This window comes from Pieris rapae, chromosome 22 (assembly GCF_905147795.1).
Source record: "Pieris rapae chromosome 22, ilPieRapa1.1, whole genome shotgun sequence".
Taxonomy (NCBI): domain Eukaryota; kingdom Metazoa; phylum Arthropoda; class Insecta; order Lepidoptera; family Pieridae; genus Pieris; species Pieris rapae.
The window spans coordinates 4,999,196-5,019,561 of NC_059530.1; the positions used below are offsets into that span (position 1 = coordinate 4,999,196).

General features: G+C 31.1%; 4 protein-coding genes and 1 long non-coding RNA gene across 7 annotated transcripts; 2 read left to right on the plus strand and 3 right to left on the minus strand.

Moving 5' to 3' along the window:
* Positions 1–363: 363 nt before the first annotated feature.
* Positions 364–1,657, minus strand: LOC110996566 (60S ribosomal protein L31). The gene is made up of 3 exons (XM_022264304.2): positions 1,528–1,657; positions 1,157–1,390; positions 364–529 (listed from the first exon to the last, which is right to left on the minus strand). The coding sequence occupies exons 2-3, from the start codon at positions 1,378–1,380 to the stop codon at positions 379–381; spliced, it is 375 nt and encodes a 124-aa protein (XP_022119996.1). The 5' UTR covers positions 1,381–1,390; positions 1,528–1,657; the 3' UTR covers positions 364–378.
* A 329-nt stretch (positions 1,658–1,986) lies between these two features.
* On the plus strand, positions 1,987–3,485 carry LOC110996564 (exosome complex component RRP43). The gene is made up of 5 exons (XM_022264303.2): positions 1,987–2,139; positions 2,213–2,387; positions 2,454–2,748; positions 2,826–2,955; positions 3,231–3,485. Exons 1-5 carry the CDS (start codon positions 2,123–2,125, stop codon positions 3,442–3,444), a joined length of 831 nt encoding a protein of 276 aa, XP_022119995.1. The 5' UTR covers positions 1,987–2,122; the 3' UTR covers positions 3,445–3,485.
* LOC110996565 lies at positions 3,460–4,368 on the minus strand. Its single transcript, XR_002600291.2, has 2 exons — positions 4,213–4,368; positions 3,460–4,140 (listed from the first exon to the last, which is right to left on the minus strand). It is a non-coding gene; the product is annotated as an uncharacterized LOC110996565 (long non-coding RNA).
* Positions 4,369–4,979: 611 nt separating this feature from the next.
* On the plus strand, positions 4,980–11,866 carry LOC110996532 (ufm1-specific protease 2). The gene is made up of 10 exons (XM_045633102.1): positions 4,980–5,052; positions 5,279–5,500; positions 5,573–5,800; positions 6,268–6,441; positions 6,793–6,892; positions 7,834–7,980; positions 8,199–8,321; positions 8,663–8,915; positions 9,237–9,490; positions 9,995–11,866. The coding sequence occupies exons 1-10, from the start codon at positions 4,990–4,992 to the stop codon at positions 10,204–10,206; spliced, it is 1,776 nt and encodes a 591-aa protein (XP_045489058.1). The 5' UTR covers positions 4,980–4,989; the 3' UTR covers positions 10,207–11,866.
* Positions 11,867–12,930: 1,064 nt separating this feature from the next.
* LOC110996552 (zinc transporter 9) lies at positions 12,931–19,313 on the minus strand. Of its 3 annotated transcripts, none has more exons than XR_006750959.1 (13): positions 18,658–19,312; positions 18,353–18,552; positions 18,145–18,217; positions 17,938–18,067; positions 17,336–17,474; positions 17,091–17,246; positions 16,510–16,621; positions 15,997–16,207; positions 15,502–15,619; positions 14,720–14,794; positions 14,166–14,279; positions 13,254–13,695; positions 12,931–12,999 (listed from the first exon to the last, which is right to left on the minus strand). XR_006750959.1 is itself a non-coding variant. In XM_022264289.2 (13 exons), exons 1-12 carry the CDS (start codon positions 19,031–19,033, stop codon positions 13,651–13,653), a joined length of 1,749 nt encoding a protein of 582 aa, XP_022119981.1. In that variant the 5' UTR covers positions 19,034–19,313; the 3' UTR covers positions 12,931–12,999; positions 13,649–13,650. The 3 variants fall into 3 exon arrangements, 2 of the variants coding, with proteins under 2 accessions (XP_022119981.1, XP_022119980.1); XM_022264289.2 differs by having other exon boundaries at positions 13,649–13,695; positions 18,658–19,313; XM_022264288.2 differs by having other exon boundaries at positions 12,931–13,695.
* Positions 19,314–20,366: the final 1,053 nt, after the last annotated feature.

Consider the following 20,366-nt stretch of genomic DNA (forward strand, 5'->3'; position numbering starts at 1 on the left):
TTCATTTATATTTTCATCAAAATACTAGATGGCGCTATACTTAAACAAAACTTAGATTTTCAGAGATTAAATAAGTGTCTAATTATTTATGTTACTTTCATTAAAACTGACTTAAAATTGCAAAGTGGTAGTGTTTTGTCTATTAAAATATTGTTTACAAGGTATTTTCTTTTTATTTTAACAGTATTATAAAGTCATACTTATAAAATTTTAGGGTAAAAGCCGAATTTAATTATATGAAGTTTTAACCTAACACTTTAAGAGGCACAATTATTATAGTTATGAATTATTACTCAATAACTCTTATCTAAAACTACTTGTTTCAATTAAGGTTTGTATGGTTGTTAAATTAAAAGCAATTAATTATGCTTAACTTATTTATTCTTGGCTAGCATCCACATTTTCGGTTTGTAAGCCCTTGATTGATGCAACTGGAACATATGTTACCAGTGTGAACAATTTGTGTGTTGAGTCCTCATCATCATTACGTCTACGGGATAACCTTACACGAACTCTGAAGGGGACGTTCCTGAAATTAGATGTGACACTTAGATTGAGCATCTTTAAAAACTTTTGTTAAGATTTTTTACTAACAATTTAGAAATAATTACATTTTAGCAATAACTATCTGGTTATATTGGTATCGGAACTAATAACATTATCTAATATTTTATGTCACTTTAACTTGAAGAAGTATCTTCAAGGTGGATTGAAATATTAAACAGACAGTACATCTCTATTAAAAATAGAATATAAAACAATGTGTGGAGAATTATGATGACTGCCTTCAAGTTAGTTATCATGTTATTGAAACACCAAATAAAATAGGAATAATATAGGTCTCTTTGTAGGCAGATATGGATGTTAGTGCTTAGAAATCATTAAATATTATAGAAATGGACAGTTTTATCATCTAATATATTATAACGAAATGTTAAATGTGAACTGCAAACAATGATAATTACAATTGATTCGTTTTTAAGTGTACTGTTAATTGATAGTAGCATAAAAAGTGAACATTACGATTTAAAAGTAAAGCTATAAGTAATGTAGTAGTATTAAGAGGTTATAATAGTAACTTTTCATTCATATAGATCTGTTAATACACAGCAATTAAACAATACTAACGAGAAAACTATTGATTCTTATAACTTACTTTATTCCCTTAGACCATAGATATTTGTTCAATCTAGTGTCTACTCGAACATCAGGTGTACCCATTTGTTGTTCAGCGAATTTACGGATCTCCTTAATCGCGCGAGGAGCACGTCTTTTAAAACCAACTCCATGAAGTCGTTTATGTAGGTTAACTGTGTATTCACGAGTTACAACTTCATTTATCGCTGACTTGCCTTTCCTCTCTCCTTTTGGTTTGGCCATTGTAAACAATCTGTAAATGTACACAACACTCGTAAATATTAATTGAACCTCACTTTATGGTGTATCGTTAACACATTTTACAATACAAGTTTTATTTATTATATAAATATTATAAGGATTTTTAAGGATTAAAATATGAAATCACACCTTAGCGAACAAGCGCCGATACAAAAAGAAATGTCAACGTCATACTATATAAAGTCGATGTCATGATAATGACAGTTATGGAAAAACAGACTCAGACGTCACTCAGTTTCGTTCACTTCGTTTGGAAATTGGAATATTATTTTTCAATCGACTTACTGAGGGTTAGTTAAGAGATTGGTTACTGAATTAAAGTAAACTTGATTTTTAAAAAAATAAACATTTCAGTTTATTATTTAATTGGTACATAGAGCCTACTACAAAAATTAAATTCTATTAAGTTATCTGCTTTATAAGTTCTCATTAAAATTTGTTATTTTAAGAAGTCTCCAAATTCAAAATACTTCTATTACACTGATGAAGACATTAAAATATTACTAACCAATTTATGAAACCAAAGTTAAATAAAATTAATGCACATGCATAACTGGCAAGTCTGCAGTTGTCATTGGATATTCTGTATTGATATTTGATATTCTGTATAATAACGTAAATACTAAATAATAACACTTAATAATTGAAAAGAAAATTGTTTAATTCTACTAGTTGTGAGAATAATTTACATCGTAATTTTTTTATAAGTGAACAAAATTAAAATATGTCAGATGTTTATCAGTGAGTTTAAGTTGTATACTTACTAACATAACCTAAAATATTAAACCTAAACAAATACCTTTAATTTTTTCAGGGTTATACATCCTAATAAATACTTCAATGACTACATATCTTTAAATGTGAGACCTGACGGAAGAAAATTTGATGAACAGCGAAGTATTAAATTAAACGCCAATGCCATTAGTAATGCAGATGCTTCTGCACTTATTAAATGTGGAAATACCACTGTTGTGTGTGGAATAACATTAGTAAGTTTATTGTGGACATAGACATTAGTGTTGTAATACAAAATATTAAATTAAATGTTATTTCAGGAATTAGCAACACCTAAAGCTGAAGAACCTGATCATGGATTTCTTGTAACTAATGTTGAATTATTACCCCTATGCTCTTCCAAGTTTAAGCCAGGACCTCCATCCGATTATGCTCAAGTAATCAGCAATACTGTTAACGATATTATCAAAAACTCAAAATGCATTGATCTTAAGGACTTGTGTATTGTTTCTGACAAGTTAGCATGGGTTCTATATTGCGATATGGTGTGCCTGGATAATGATGGGAGTATTATAGATGCTTGCATAACAACTTTAATAACAAGTCTTAAATCATGTAAGAATGTTGTGTTAATTCATGTCTAATCCTTATTTTGTTTGGCCATTAGTATTGTTTAAATTTGTTTGTTTTAGTATCATTGCCTGCTGTAACATTTGATGTTGAAACTGAAGAAGTAAAAGTTGATGTGAGTAAGAAGACATCATTAAAAGTAACTGGATTACCAGTAGCAACAAGTTTTGCAATATATCAATCTCCCAAAAGGTATTTTATTTATAAATTAAGATGACTAGTATTTATAACCAGCAGTGCTCCTTGTTCAATAGTAATCTGCTATTAATTCTAATGACTAATATTAAATAATAATGTTGGTTTATCTTAAAGAACCATACAAGTAAATAAAAGTACAAATAAGCAAATACATTTTTTGTTGTCTGTTAGTAGAAGGAATTAAGGTTTTAATTCAATAAATAAACCATATTTTAAGCATTGTATGTGTATGTGTTTCTATAATCCTAATCTTTAAATATTATTTATAGCAACATTGTGCTAACCGATCCAACCACATTTGAAGAAGAAATGTGTGGAGGTATTGGAGCAAATCTGATAGTCTGCTGGAACCAAGGTCTTCTCTGTGGTGTTCAGAAGTATGGAGGTGGTAATATACCAACAGAAAGTCATAAAAGATTACTTCAAGTTGCCAAGAAACGAAGCAAGCTTGTAGAGGAAGTCATTGAAACTTGTCTAAGCTAAATAATAACTAATAAATATTTTAAGCAGTCTTGTCAATACAAGAACTTGTTTTTATTTAATAGGTGTTTACTAGTATAAAACAAAAATGATGCAAAATTAATAGTAAAGTTACAATATTCCTTATTAAATAGATTAGCTCACAGTAAAATAAATATTATGTACTTATTTTGCTATATAGAACATATGTCTAACATTTTTAAATATTAGTTTGAGATTCTGTCATTTCATTATATGAAAAGCTATTCTCATAAACATTATAAGAGTTTTCTACGTGCCTTATTCCCTTTGCCACTTTTTCATCCATTTCATATAAAGAAGCAAACATTAATTTCATTTTCATTAACATGTTATTAAGGTCTTTTATTTTATTATATTCATTAATTTTATGTTTAGTGTAAATACTAAAAAACAATACAAATGCAACCACAATTAAAAGTATGAGCTTGTTACTCAAAACAAAGACATGTTTGTTAATTTTTGTTTCACTTTTCTCTAATTGGGAGGCATCAATGGTTACTTTTTTTTCTGTTTTTATATGTGACATTGATACATTATTTTTAGTTTGTCCAGGTTCAGTAATATGCTGGTAACTAGGACATTTTAAGGCTTTGTAAGTGCTTGTATTCATTTTCTAGAGATGCACGCGAGCTTTCTAAATACACATTACTATAGTAGTTCACCTGAAGTCACATACACCTGTAAAAGAAAATAATTTTTTTAGGAATTCTACAACATAAGATGTTTGTGTATATATTTTTGATTATTTACATTTTCAATATATAAGGAATCTTGAACAAAATTACAGAGCTTGAATCTGTAAGATTTCATTTTGATTTATTCCATATTCATCCAAACAAAAGTTGCATCTTGAACATGGAAAAATCACTTTTTTTTTTCAATTTATCCCTAATGGCAAAGGATGGAAAAATCACTTATTACTAATGACAATTGACAATATAAAGTAAATACATGTTTTAATTTACTTTATGGTTAGAAGCACAGATTATATCTAACAACGTATTTGGTAATTAGTACAAAGTAAACGTAAATGTTACATTAACAAGCGCCTCAAATTGAAGATCTTTAGCCGACTTAAAAAACCCACCCTTTTTGTAAGGAAATTTTGGATTTGTCAGCCTTGCCTACTTGTGGCTGCGTTCGCGTTGGTGGGATGAAGTTGTCCAGCACCTTGAAACACTTGGGGTTTGAATTTGTACCCGAGAAGTACGACATAGGAAGGAAATGATGAACGGATCTATTCCTAAAATCTAAATCTTAAAAAAATTAGAATCGAGAAGTAGTGTTTCTTTGTTCTTTCGATTGTGTGTTATGCATATCATAATCACACGCAGTAAAGTATTGTATTTGCTTACTTGCACGCAACACCTGACTTTAGGTGAGTTTTTTTATAGGTTTTGTGGCTGCAGGCATTTTTATGATTGATAGCACAATAATTTACAACCATCCGACTCACCTGTATCCATGGTCATGTATTAATTTAAAAAAAATAGAATTCCACAAAACTTTCGGCGGTTATGGATATGGATGGCAACATTAAAAAAAATAAAAATGTCACCACGTCTCAAAATATCAAAATATGTGATTGAGGTAATAATTTAAAATTAAATTATATTTAACTTTATTCGGCTTTAAATTATATAACAATATTAAATTTAATAATATAAAAATGTCTGATTAAATTTATGGCACATATTTATAAGAAAAATCTAAATTATATTACCCTACGTCACCTTCATATGTAAACGCAAAGATGATATACTTGTTAAATGTTAGTTGTATTTTATTTGAAATTATTTAACCAGTGTAATTTCAGAGGTTGTTAAAGACTGAAACATATGAGACTACAGGATGTTTGTACGGTCTCATGTACGATGGAACTTTGCTTGTCATTGGGTTTAGTTTAGAATATTTTGAAAATGAAAAGAAAACATACAGCCAACTACTGCTCAATTTTCCTGCTGAGGTGGAGCTTTGTGGTGTAGTTAAATTTGGTGACACCACAACTTTAGATTCCAAGCCTAAAGCAATTCTTCAAGTAAGTAACTTTTAAGACTATATTTTGCATTTCAACATTTGTTTCCACTAAAAATTCATGTTTTAATTACAGGATGTTGATATAACAGATAATCCATTGTTTTTAATAATTGATAAGGATAAGGAAATAAAAGCTCATTTTTTGATTCATGAGAAGTTTGAGGAAACAAGTTATGATGTATTTGAAAATGAGGATATCTGGAAACAATTTTTACATGTCCGATTAAATACAATACTTCCATTGTCATGTGAAGCTACTATATCTGGTGTCAAAAGTGTACTTCAAAGTAAAAGGAAAAAGGTGCTTTTTTTTATTTATATGTTTATACATGATTCAAAGCTGGTTTAGTATCATCCATTATTTCATGTGAAATTTGTCCTTGTTTTAGTATTATACTTTTGTCTGGTCACCTAGCTTAAACAGTTTGATGTTCAAATCTCACTGTAATAAATTAATATATGTGTCTTTGAGACACATTATTAATTATATTTTGAATATTATGACTAATGTTATAAATTATGTCTGTTCAATATTTATTAATGTACCATTGTTTGCTGTTGTGTAAAAGAAAAGCTTTGCTATTAAAAAGAGTGGCAGAGAGTTTATTGCCAGTTCTCATCCTTTCTACGTCCTTGATTTGAGAACTGGCAGTTTAGCATTTAATGTTTATTTCTTTTTTGACATTCAGCAGTGTACATTACCTGCATGATATAAATGATTCTTGAATTTGGATATGAATTTAATATACTTTAATAACTTAATTTCAGTTAGCTTCAGGACAGGTATCATTTCAAATAAATGAGAGTTCTGTATATCTATTTGGTATTGCATCTGGTGTAGGAGTAACTGGTACAAGTACTGAAGCAAATATCGGGGATCTTGTGGATTCTTGGAACCCAGAGCAAATGTCAAAAAAGAGGAAATACAACATAAATAATGTTGTAAGTTTTTATGTTTTTTTTAATGTTTTATTATTGAACAAATAATTTGTTCTTAACATACTTGGCATAGGAGGTATCCATTATTTGGATTTATTATATGCATTCAGAGCCATTCACCAAAATGTGTCTGTGGCATATCTCCTTGAAGGACTATGGCACTACAGCCAAAAGACACATTTAAAACAAAGTTGTAGTATGATATTTAGGCTGATTTAAACCAATGTCTATTTGATCTTATAATAATTAAAACTTGAGGGTGTAATAGTAAAACAAAAGTGCTCCTGTCCAAATACAGAAACCCATCATATTTTTCCCATTACAACGTAATTTATAATTTGTTGCATTTTTTAGGAACCAGTGTCAGTTAATTTAGTATTGAAAGCAACAAAGGACATGTTATCAGATAAGCTTGTGAAGACTGCTGTTAAAATGATGACAACACAAAGGAAACGTAAGTCATCAGAAGCATTCTAAATGAGCAATTGCTTTGTAATATATCCACATGCATAGTACATTTGCATCACATATCTTTTTAGATATATATTTATACATATATTAGTATATATGTAACCTAACCTAACCTACCTAGTTTAGTTTAATTATTAATATTGGACTCATTAATTTGAACTGGCTTCATAAACAGTGGTTTTAAGTTATACATGTATAAATGTATGTATTATGTTTAAGAATTAAATATTTTTTTTATAAAATATGTTCGAAATTTAAAAATAATGTGACAGTGACTGTTTGGGACCGACTATGTAGGTATAATTTTAGAGACGCCAATTTTCATTAATGTACAGTAGTTTTTGTAATGTGGGTATTGTTGCAAATGAAACCCAAGACTGCTTAATACTTTTGAATAAATTAGCGGACCCGACCCATGTCCTGTACTGTCTTAAATAAAAAAAAAAACATTGATTACATTTATTTAAAAACAATGGACACCATGGACACTGGTTTATAAATGTAAAGCATTCTCGAGTCCATTTGAATACTTAAAAAGAGAGAGTTCAATTTATAAGTTCATAACTAACCAATCAAAAATAACAATATAATTTGTTGAAGGTAGATGAAAATTAAGGATAGATATTATGTATTTTTGTATGTTGTATCATAAAAAAAATAAAAACCAAAGAAAGTTGTCTAAAAAATAAAATATACTTATAAGGCTGGAGACCTCTTTTCGCTTAGGGGTTCGAAAGATACATAGTAGCCGATTCTCAACATATTGATTATGCATAATAAATTTCATAAGAATCGGTTGTGCCGTGGAGTATGTACTAATATTGTGACACGAGAATTTTATACATATAGAGATAAAAACCATTCCTTTCCTTTATGTTTAAAACTAACATTTGTTTTGTGAATTAATTATTTTTTCCTTTGCAGCTGCATTTTGTATAAGTATGCCGCTAAGAGTAGATACAATAGCAATGGTTCATCGAAACACGAAATTATCAGAGTTATACAGTATACTTGTTGAAGCAACATGCAGATCACTCAAGTTACTTGAAAGCGTTCTTCTAGAGCAGTTGGGTAATTATAATTTTTGTACCTTTAAACTTTTAAGCCAAGTGTTATTTTTGGTCACACAACTAGTGGCCGGAGACATCACAGACGGAATATGATATATTTCGATTATTTAACACAAATTGCAGAAACAGAAACTTGACTTGTATCCAAGATGCAGACTGAAGCGACGCCATCTTTTATGCAGAAATTTTATGTTATGCACCTCACATAATAAATTTCAGGGCAAGAGGGCATTGGTGATGGGGCAGGCTTGAGACTGCCGGAGACGTTCCACTATTTATCACCAGAAATTGGCCATTTCATCACTCGGGTTGTTCCCAAAGGAATACCTGATGAGAGCATGGGTAAGTTAAGCTTTTTCATAATTACATTAAACCGTCTTTGTAAAAAAGTACAGATTTTTAACGAATCCAAACTCACGTTAAAAACTCAGTCTTAAAAAAATACTGTCATCAAGGAGGTTAGAATTGTTGTTTTGAAAGAACTGCGTGTTGTCTATGGTATATGTAAATTTTCAGTTATCTGTGCTAGCACGCTTTTGAACGGACGTCAGTCATATTTTGGCGCCATAACTAGTGTAATATAACCGTGAAAAGAAATCGCTTCAATTATATTTTTAATGAAGTATATAGTCATAGTTTATAAAGAAATTTGTTGTGTTTAATTTTCTGTTTTTTTTTTGTAGAAAAAGAAAGAATATCGCTTCACGAACAGTTGGATTTACCACTTACTCGACCAATGTTTAGGCGAGGGAACGCATATATATTCAAAAGCCCTAAACTAATCAACCCACACGAAGGAATCGCACCGCAGTATCGAGGGAAAATTGCCACCGTTCGCGGGAAATACCTGTATTGCCATTATATGCAGGATAATTTCAATGATGATGGATGGGGCTGTGCTTATCGTTCTATGCAGACCATATTCTCTTGGTTTAAGTGAGTACTTAGATTGTATAAAACCGTTACGTAAGTTACGTAACGGTTTTGGGAAGGGGGGGGGTTTGGTGTTTGGGAAAAACGTGACGATGCGGGGGCGGGGATTGAACTTGACTTTCCAATACTTTACACCGCATAAGTGGCAACTAAGTTTAATGAGTCACTGGGTGGTAACGAAAAACGTTACGGTGCGTTACATATGGGGGGGTTCTCTCATGAAACCCCAAATATAGTTCAAAATATCTATTATTACTTTTTCCAAAAAATCATAACATAAAGTTATAAAAAAACCTAATTTGTAAAAGGGATATATATTCGCAGGTATCAAGGATACAGTACACTAGATGTGCCATCTCACAAAGAAATCCAGCAGTGCCTTGTCAAAATAGGGGATAAGCCATCCTCCTTCGTGGGTTCTAAGCAATGGATTGGCTCCACCGAGGTCATGTTTGGTCTGGACACACTTATTGGAGTACAATCGAGAATTCTGTTTGCAAATACTGGCTCTGAACTGTTGACATACACCCCGGAGTTGATTCATCATTTCCAGCAACATGGCAGTCCCATTATGATAGGTAAGATAAATTTGAATAATAAAAAAAAATACAGCACTATAGAAAAGTATATTTGAGATTGCGCTAGAACTGTCAATATATTTTTGACATACAGGATTGACAGCAAGTCTGATTTCTTAATGTCACTTATTTTATTAATATAGGTAAATGAATGAAGTATTTCCGAACCTATTCAACTTAGGGTCGATCAAGAAAAGGGCGTACCGATTCTTAAAAGGTCGGCAGCGCGCTTGCGAGCCTTCTGGCAGGGCGAGTGTCCATGGGCGGCGGTGTCACTTAACATCAGGTGAGCCTCCTGCTCATCTGCCTCCTGTAAAAAGAAAAAAAGGGAATTTTAAGTTTTGGTCTGTGATTTAAAATAAATTTCTAAACTGCAAGAGTACCTTATACACGATGTTATAACTTCTTCATATCATATATTAAATAAACCAACAGACTAGTAGTTCTTTTGAAGTCTTTATAAAATTTTATCATTTTGTCTACATCTGTGTTTAACATTTTTAGGTGGAGGTGTCTTAGCCCATACGATTATAGGAGTAGAATATAATGAAGAGAAAAATGAGACTCGCTATTTGATCCTAGACCCGCATTACACTGGCGCTGATGAACTCCAAACTGTCTTAAGCAAAGGCTGGTGCGGGTGGAAGACATCAGATTTTTGGAACAAAACCGCACATTATAACCTATGTCTCCCACAGACGAAACCTTGTGTATAAGTGTTGCCATAAATTATAATGTTGCTATTAAATGGCAATGTTGCTATTAAATGGCAATGTTGCTATTAAATGGCAATGTTGCTATAGAATGGCAATGTTGCCATGAATGATAATGTTGCTATTAAATGGCAATGTTGCCATGAATGTTAATGCTGCTATTAAATGGCAATGTTGCACTGAATGATAATGTTGATATTAAATGGCAATGTTGCAATAGTTTCAATATTAATGTTGATATCGCATGCATTTTTAACACCTTTAAAGGAAAGCAAACCAGTGAATATAACAGAATTATTAATTTTTCAATGTTAATTAACCGAAATTATATATTGCGTTTAATATTGTATTTAAAATTAATATTTAATGATTTTACAAATACATTTCCCATGGCATTTAAATTTCATGTGATATTTTTTTGGAGTAGCTATATTTGCATGCTTCAACCTTTTTTGAGGTCTGGGCCTCAGATGTGATTCGTAATCACTTTTAAATAGGCAAGTAGGTGATCAGCCTTCTGAACCTGACACGTTGTGGAGTTATTGGGTAGGTCGTTTCATTTCCTCACATTTTCGTTTAGTATAAAATGCGCAAAAAAGTCCATTGTGTACAGCCAGGTTTGACCCTATGATCTAATGGATGGGATGAGAGTTGCACTCCAACACTCTTCATAGCCAACACAAAATGTAATAAAAATAATATCCAGCTAAAAAAATATACTTATACCTTACTAAAAACTGTAATCCTCAAACAATAGTTTGAGGATTACAGTTTAGTTAGTAATAGAATAAAAATATTTTTTTTGTTTGGAAAACTTTGGCACCCCGGTCAATTGCGTATTTGCAATTAACGTGCATACTATAAAGGCAAAATTTATTTGAACAATGTAGCATACATCTGGAATGGGAGGTATCTCAAATATATGTAAAATTATGGGTTGGTGATGGTGACTTTATAAAAGACATCGTTTTGAAATAACTGTTTCATTCGTCTTTAAGTACTGTGGCAACTTTCTACCGAATTTTAAAACGATCGAGATCTGTAGCGGCCCATAGTAATGTAAAGTTACTATGGGCCTATATACACTAGCTTATTATAGGGACGTCAAGTTAACAAATTCGCCCATTTGCTTATTCGCATAAATGTTCAAGTTCTCCATACTAATATATTTTTATGATATAAAACAATTTAGGTATTATTTATGCTAAGGGTGAAATTTCAGAACAGTATTCAATTCAGTTTCACAAACCGTCAAATTTATGACGTTTGACGTTGACATAGACAAGACTCTTTAAATATTGAAGAACGATTCAGATAAGTCTGTAAGTCAAAAATGTATTGGATTTTGATTTACGGGCATTTTTAAATCTTAACCATTGTGTACGGCCATAATTTTAAAACCCTGGGGTGAAAGGCCTTTACTTTGATGTTCGGGCTACTATCAATTGCATATATGTATAATCCATCCTTTATACCCAATATATATTTAATTTATATCTGGAAAACAAGAAATAAAAATCCATCCATTGTCTACGCCTTCACATTTGAACAAAAAGCTGCTATTAGCTTTTAAAAAAAATTCGTTGGCCAATGTTTTATTAATGACTCAAGTTGTAAGTTTAATTCAGTTATTATTTTTATATGAAATAAATTATTACTTGGATATTTTGTTTTATTTACCTTTTATTATATTCAGAATCCTTTAGAATCGAATTAGGCTTACAGCGCTAAATAGTTCAGAGCAAGTGATATACATCATTTTCAAATCACATTTTTGTTTTTTCTATTGAGAATAAAAATGTGTAGAATGTAGAAAAAAAAGAGTGTGACCTTATGTACACGCGTTAAAAGTTATAATTTTTTGGCGTATGGAAAAAAATAACTAAAATACCTACAGTAGTACGATAAATATTAAAATTAATCAAAAAGATTTTATTTAAATAAATTATAAGTAAATACTATCAGCGCCGTATATAAAATTGATTTAAAAACACCAAAATAATATTTATTCACACTGTTTAATTGCACTGTTACGAAACACGTATTCTAAATATAAAAATACTAGAATATACAACTTGAACATAGATATCGATTTCCATGCTACCTAGACCTAACTTTACGATGTCGAATTTAGGTGTTGGTTTGCGCGCGCATCGTAAAAATTCACTCATCATTTTTCTCATAACTGCTACACTGAAAAAATTCTGAGTAATAAAAAGTGTAAACCTAACCCCTATTTATATTATGTAGTTGTTTTTGACAAGCATAATTTAGACAGATTGACTGAACTCTAAGCCAAATATTTGAAAGAAATATATGAGTGCCAGTACCAGGCGGGCTCTCTATATTAGATGTCAATACTTCGAGTATTAGAAGATAAATCCACACACAACGATTAGCCAACAGAACTCTTATTAAAAAGGAGTCAGAAAAATGAAAATCAATATAATCTGTAACATATTTATTTACATAGTAATAATTACAGTTCGCATAAATTAAATGTAAAGTTATACTTATCAATAAAGCATTTACAACATCACAGAAAAAATTACAGCTAATTCATCGTGGCATATTTCAAAAGGTTATTTGTTTCACTCGCTATAATATCATTTTTGACATTTCTAATAATAACGTTTTGTAATACCACAGATCCTAAAAAGGAATAGAGCTTATATTGTCAACGTAGTGGCTTAGCACTCGTAAGAAAAATATAATTTGTTATTTTTGCTGTAATAATTTTAATTAAATCTTGAATTGGTTCAAGCAACCGAGTTTTCTTTCTCCTGGTCCTACACCCTGTAAATTTGTAATTTTTACACTTTACCTTTGATGTTTTTTGTTTATTCTTAAACTTTATGATCGCTTAAGGATTTTTATAAATTATACATAGACGAGGCACTTATCTCGTGTTTATGAATAACAATACACAAGTATTTATACTATGCGCATAGGAATTCGTATTAAACATTCCAAAGAGACTTAACATAAATAAATAAAGTAATGAAACATTAATAAAAATACGCGAGACTTATATGCTTTAGGATACTTACTACATATTGTGGTCAATACTTCCAGTATCAGCAGAGGTTTCATACTAAACTAATTATTCAAAATTTATTGATGAATTGTTTAGTTTAAAACTAATAGATGTGAAGTTTTTCAGATTTTATTACAATTTATATAAGATAAGCTTTGAATTTTTCGTGTTCTCGTCTGTTCTCTTTTGATTTGAGAATGGCGGAAAATTCAAATTTAGAACATTTTGACGTTGACATTGTGTTATGTGAATTAATGATATAATTTTTTTCTTGTTTAGGGCACAGATAACATATTTAAATGATTTTTTTTTCAAATGTGCATTATTGTCAAAATAGATATTAGAAATTAATTATTGTTCTAATTTTCAGCAATGACCTATAGATTATAAGCCACTATACATTCTAACCTCTATAGAATCTCCAAATCGCAGTGTCGTATTTGAGGAAACTTTTTCTGAAAAAAAAAATATCCAATGTTAAATTTTATACATTGTTAACGTAATAATAATTTTCTTTTAGCGACATATTGAGACTCGAATTTATTATTACACATAAATTTGTAATATTACATATTGGATTTTTTGTTACAATATATAAACATCAATCTCTATCTCTTTAGTCTCTTTCTGGTAAATTGCATCTTGCCTATGATATGAAGAGATCCAGAGTGTTTTTTTTATGCAATTCGATTGTTTTTTTTATCAGTGTGAAAAAAGTGAAGTTTAATAAAAAATAACACTCTGTGAGCTTGTCAAGACATTATATGAACTCAATTCTCAGTATCCAATACATTTTAATTTCACAGAGCTGTTGTCAAAAAACACACAGGTACAAAATTGCGTATTTTTCCACAACTACTAACTTTAAATCAAATTTGTTCAGGTTAACAATTCGGTCCGCTAGATGGCGCTGTAAATTACTCACCCGTAACTTTAATTCTATCCTGTCAATCTCTCCCCCCAACATGTCAACTATGTTCTCCCCGTGCTTCAGAAGGAAAGCTTCGACATCATCTATTGTTTGAATCTTATTCATATCCTGAAAGAAGGTTGTATAGGTAGTGGAATATATTTTATTATAGTTGAAATTTACTATATATTTATAATTTCTCTGGCATTGAGAGTGTCCATGGGCAGCGGTATCACTTAACATCAGGTGAGCCTCCTGCCCGTTTGCCCCCGGTTCTATAAAAAAAAAATAGTATAATTTTTTAATGATTCACGAAACCACAATTTGTAATAGAAATCTAAATTAATTAATTCAAACAGGCAAAACGTTAGAATTAATTAATTGAGTTTTTGTGGATATACACGAAAGGGTTCCACATAACCTTCTTCTTCGATCGAAAAAAAATCTAAAGTTTTATCGTGTATCGATCATACAGAACCTAATATTTTTTCCATTTGCCCTACTTTAAGAAACGATGACAAAAATGATTTTTCCCTTAAATATAATTATTTAAATCCCCTTTAATTTACCTCTAATAATGCATTCAGATCGTGTTTCTCTAAATAAGATCGCGTGAGGGCTCTACCGTCGAAGTCGACTTCCGCCTGAAACATATTCAAAATTAAAATACATATATATACTTGTATTTTTCGATAACTTCTTGAATTGGATTGTCATGATTCATGTGCACTGTTTACTTTTTGTTTTGTTTTATGTAACTTGTATCAGTTTAGTTTATTTTTATTTCTTTTTGTTTCTGTTAAGTATGTTTTTTTTTTCCCCTATTTTATTTTTGCACTTCTTGCCTACCTTATCTAATATACTCATAGTGGTTTTTTCCTTTACTAACAGTGGTTGTCTGGAAGAAATCGCTCTAAAGCGATAAGGCCGCCAGTTGCTTGTCATTAAATTATGTTTAATATTTTCCTTTTATGTAATGCAACAAAGTGTTAATAAATAAATAAATAATAAAATAACTTTTATAAGTTTATTGTTAAATTAAATTATATATCCCCGTATTCGACCTCCAAGTCCATATTCAAGTTATAGACTATATGTGTCAACCATACAGGTCCGTGGATAAATTTTATCTAGCTTAAAGCACTGTAATTTGTTTCTGTATACTGTTTGACATATTTGTCAGAGACGATTCTGACATTTGGACTTAGAATATGGACATACATATACACTTAAATCTAGTTAAAACTAAAAAAGGACACCTATAGGAGCTGTCATTTTTCTGTATGACGTTTGACATATATGACAGCAATGATTGTGACATTTGACTTTATATGGACGTCAGTAATATTACCTTGTATCTAATAAGATTGCTGCCAATGTCGATTCCTTTGACATCGTGAATGGCTCGGATCATGAAATCTCTCTCTAACACGCTATTTATCTCATCAAGTTGCTCTTGGCGGATTGATCTATGTAAAATTATTTTAAGTTACTTCTAAAAATTGGCTGATTATTAGCTACATATATTTAACATATAAATATATAAAACTATGTACATATGATATTATTAGAATGGATGTATGCTTATCCATTTAAACGTCAAATATTAACATTAAATTGGCTATTCGTTGTGTGTATATGTACATGTCTAATAAAGTAATTCGTGTCGAGTCTATCAAATTTACACAAAAATTCCTTTAGATTTTTTTTTGAGATATTGAGATCTACATATTTCTGAAATTTTGATAAAATATATCATATTTTAGTTGAAAAATTACTTGCTAACAACCTAAAAACAATAAAACTTGTTTAATTACAACGAATTATATATCTCCCTCTCACTCACCTCCCAATCAAAGCACCAACATTACTCAAAATGATAAATGAGGCAACACCACCCAACAGAGTGCCCACAAGCAATGAGCCGATTGCATCTGGTAAAGGGTTGCCAGTATACTGAGATATTGCCATACAACTACCAGCTACTATTACACCCGCTACTGCAGCGGTATCCTCGAATAATACAACATTGACGGACGGATCTGAGCTTCGAATCACTGAAAAAATATTTAAAAAAATTTCAACTTCCAATTTTCCAAAAAAAAACTTCAAAGAAAGGACATTTCATCATTTTTATTTATTGTTTTCTTTTCTTACTAGGGTTGCCTGGAAGAGATCACTTGTTAGCGATAAGGCCGCCCGTTGCACCTTGTAATTTTTATGTATTGTTTTATTTGTGTTTCTTTGCAACGAAGTGTAAATAAATAAATACCTATCTAGTAATAATAGAATATTATAAAATGATAGCTCTATAGTCAAGCAAGGTTAGCGATAGTCATACATACAAAAATTACCATACCATAATCATACAATGACATATTAGCTTCTTTAGCTCCCTTTCTGATCGCACTCAAAGCCACCATAAGAGTGGCGCCCTCAGAGACGACGGCTCCGCCCAATACGAAGTATGCCTAAGGAAAAATTGTAATTATAAATGTCATGAAACGCAGTCTCTTCTCTTCTCGAAATGTCTGGTTTATCATATACTTAAGTATTTTCAGTCAAAAAAATACTAAATATAATATCTGTTGAAACAAACAAATGTCTAAATTATGTATTCGTTACCCGTGTACAAAAAAGGCATTTTACATTTACACAGATTAGTGAAGTACAAATATCGCTATAGAAATATAATCTTAATAGCAAATTATAAATTTTTTTTTTAAATTATATTAAAATTATATATGGCGTACTTAGGGTATTATAAATACAAAAAATTATTTATGACCTAAATGTGAATGAATAATTCTGACACTACTGAATTTACACAAATATTTAATTATTTGACGAGAGTTTTACATTTATATATTTATGATAGGCCGATATATACCGTCACATTTGCTATTTGTTAGCTTGTGTGATATCTAAAAAAATGCTTACCCAATAAAAATCATGGAGCGGCTGCGGGTCCAATATTCCAGTGACACCATGATAGAAGGAAAGTCCGCAGCCCACACAGAAGATACCAACACCAGAAATCAGTGATGACACATATCTCATGTTGGTGTACCCATATGGGTGATCGGGGTCTGCAATCTGAGTATACCAGTAATTTAAAGTCAAAAAGAGTCAAAACGTTCATATATAGACTAAATAATTTATACACATATACAAAAATTACAAACCTGCACCGATTTATGTATTCCATAAGCCAAAATTAACTGATTTACTGTATCTGCTAATGAATGAATGCATTCCGAGAATAAACTATGAGAACCGGTGTACAGCCATGCACAGAGCTTGAAAACAAAATTGCATCCATTGCTGAAAAAAATACAGTTATAGCAAAAAAATATCGTACTCAATTTGATCATTACACAGGTATTATTTAATAACATAAAATTTGCATCATCAGTATTAAAATACCGCAAGCATCATAATAATTACAATAAGAAAACTTTAAGGCCTACAGTACCATATAATAAAACAATAATTTCAAATTACTGCTGTTAATGTTATAGGTTTTTAATAGGTTTTAGCAAAAAAATAATTGTTCAGGGTTCTGAAATTGGATGGGTTCTCATAATTTTAACTAGTCTAACAGGATTACTAGATTGTATTTGTTATTTACTTTTGAAATATGCACAAGTTGAGTGATGTAAGGCAAATTTTTGCAAGAATTTTCTAACAGAAATCCAAAAATTTGTCTATCTGGCAATATTTCAAATAGTATGAGTCTTAAGATATACCTTAATACAAAATTTACTAATTCAAAAAGTATTCGTACATGGCCACAGCAGTAAGAACAACTCGCCCCGATACTGTTTTCAGTCCCATTTCTTCAACTCCATGTTTTAAACGTTTGTGTCCCATTTCTCTCCTATAATTTCTTAATCTTCGTTTTACAGTAAAAACATCTAAAATTATATTTTTAAAAATAATTCACAAACAAGTATTTCAATATATAAGTTACTTTTATATTTTATAATTCTACCTTGTTCATATCTCCTTCGATCTAGTTCTCTTCTTAACAGTTCTTTTTCCAAACTTTCTTTTGACGTCCAGACCTAACAAAAAAATTATATTTGTAAGTGTAAGAAATAAATAAAGAAAAATTATATTAAAGACTAGCTACAACAAATGTGACAGATATCAACTACATTTTAAAACATTGCTCTTATATGTATATATGATGTTTTTACTTCAATGGCTTTAGCTTCAACATCCTTTCTGTAGTATACAGTTATGGGTGGTTCCGATTCATAAGGAGACCTTCGCAGTACTTTTGGTAATGATTCAAGATCAGATTGTTTCAATAGATATTCAGTCATGGCCCGCATTGGTGTAATAAAATTCCTTTCGGTATATGATGCAGAAAAATCAATGAGAAGTCTTTTCTTAGCTGAAATTAAAAAGGTAATACTGTTATTAATTCTTAAGTAATATTAATTATTATTAGTAATATTAGACCATAGTAATATTAATTAATATGGTCAGAAAAAAGTACCTGGTGGTGCAACTGTCTGAGAGGAAGGACTTGCTGCTTCTTTTGGCCTTTCTATTGTTACCTTTGTTACTTTTTTACTTTCATCAGTCTCAGTCTTAACAACTATCTTATCTTTACTTTTAGTAATGATCTCAGACACTTTTAGTGAATTATTTTCTTTGGCTTGTTCTTGTTCTTGCGATTTCTTTGCTTCACTTTTACAGTTATTATACGCAGAAATATGTACATATCTTACAGTTTTTGTACTGAATCCTATTTTATAATTAACTTTCCTACAAATTCGAGATGTACTTAAATAGAAAGATGTAGTACTCCTTATCTGGAAATATCTACTGCCTACATATCTAGAGAAAATAGCAGTTGCGAATGGGATCATTTTGATGCTTTTTTATAATTAATAACTTGCTAAATACGAGGAATTACTTTGCATCTATGCGTTACATATCCTTAGGAAATCACTTCATAACGGAAACTTAATATTCTCTATGTGATTTATCCCTTACAACCTATTCTTAAATAAAATATTACGATGACCTCTTAATTATTTACAAAATATTCAATCAATATTTTTTATTAAACCTAAGTTTTATCAATTTATTGTCCAAAATAAGCCGTAACAAAATTCACGAATGTATATTTCATTATTTATATGTACTTCAAAGTTCAAACTAGCTCTACGTTCAAAACTTCAAACACTATTTTATATTGTAGTCTTTGATCAGCAGTCAGCACTGCCTTAGCCACTTTAAGCGGTACTGAGTTTTACGTACTAACACTAAAAAAAACAGCCTTTGTCGCTACTCCTCTTTTCGAAAACACTCTCCTTAAAGCCACAGCCAGCATTAGTTTACTTGGCGTTGACATATCGAACGACGTTCAGTTTCGCGGTCACTTGGAGGGAAAGGCTAAATTAGCCTAAAAAAAGCTCGGTGTGCTCAGCAAGGCGAGACGGTTCTTCACTCCGGGCCACCGCTTGCAACTATATAAAGGGCAAATTCGGCCCCACATGGAGTACTGTCCCCACCTCTGGGCGGGTGCTCCCCAGTACCAACTCCTTTCACTTGACCGTATTCAACGAAGAGCGGTTCGAACCGTTGACAATGACGTCCACCGTTCCACAACCGCGCGTTTTTCTAGGCAGTTTTTGCCGCGCACCACCACTTTGTGGAACCAGCTGCCGGCTGAAGTATTTCCGAACCAATTCGACTTAGGTTCCTTCAAGAAAAGAGCGTACCAATTCTTAAAAGGCCGGCAACGCACTCGCGAGCCCTCTGGCATTTAGTGTCCATGGGCGGCGGTATCACTTAACATCAGGTGAGCCTCCTGCCCGTTTGCCCCCTGTTCTATAAAAAAAACTGAGTTACCTTGAAATAACCTTTGCCGAAAGAGTAAAGATTGACAAAGGGTAGTCGAATGTTGAATGTTGTCGGAATATGATTATTGGATTTATTAGTTAGTCGAATATCGTGGTTACAAGTAGTATTGTCGGGTAGTAGTAGTAAGTAAGTAGAGGTAGTAGTTTGAAGAATAACTGGTAAGGTCGGTAAAAAAGGGTGCGTGCGTACAAAGTATACATGTCAGAAGAGACATTTCTTTGTCAAATAATTATTACTAAGGTAAATGCCCCAATAGATGATCATGTATCAGTGTATGATCACTACAGGTATTTGTAAATTTACATTCACACAGTTTACGTGATAATAATAATA

Bases quoted from the DNA above. Each gene is read 5' to 3' on its own strand.
- LOC110996552 (XM_022264289.2), bottom strand. From the start codon at position 19,033: ATGATCCCATTCGCAACTGCTATTTTCTCTAGATATGTAGGCAGTAGA. The intron at 18,553-18,657 runs GTACTTTTTTCT...TTTTAATTTCAG, and splicing joins TCAGACAGTTGCACCACCAG to CTAAGAAAAGACTTCTCATT. The intron at 13,696-14,165 runs GTGAGTAATTTA...TTTTTTTTTCAG, and splicing joins GGATAGAATTAAAGTTACGG to AAAAAGTTTCCTCAAATACG.
- LOC110996532 (XM_045633102.1), top strand. From the start codon at position 4,990: ATGGCAACATTAAAAAAAATAAAAATGTCACCACGTCTCAAAATATCA. The intron at 5,501-5,572 runs GTAAGTAACTTT...TTTTAATTACAG, and splicing joins AGCCTAAAGCAATTCTTCAA to GATGTTGATATAACAGATAA. The intron at 6,893-7,833 runs GTAAGTCATCAG...TTTCCTTTGCAG, and splicing joins GATGACAACACAAAGGAAAC to CTGCATTTTGTATAAGTATG.
- LOC110996564 (XM_022264303.2), top strand. The intron at 2,749-2,825 runs GTAAGAATGTTG...TGTTTGTTTTAG, and splicing joins AATAACAAGTCTTAAATCAT to TATCATTGCCTGCTGTAACA. The intron at 2,956-3,230 runs GTATTTTATTTA...TATTATTTATAG, and splicing joins ATATATCAATCTCCCAAAAG to CAACATTGTGCTAACCGATC.
- LOC110996566 (XM_022264304.2), bottom strand. From the start codon at position 1,380: ATGGCCAAACCAAAAGGAGAGAGGAAAGGCAAGTCAGCGATAAATGAA. The intron at 530-1,156 runs GTAAGTTATAAG...ATCTAATTTCAG, and splicing joins CTATGGTCTAAGGGAATAAA to GAACGTCCCCTTCAGAGTTC.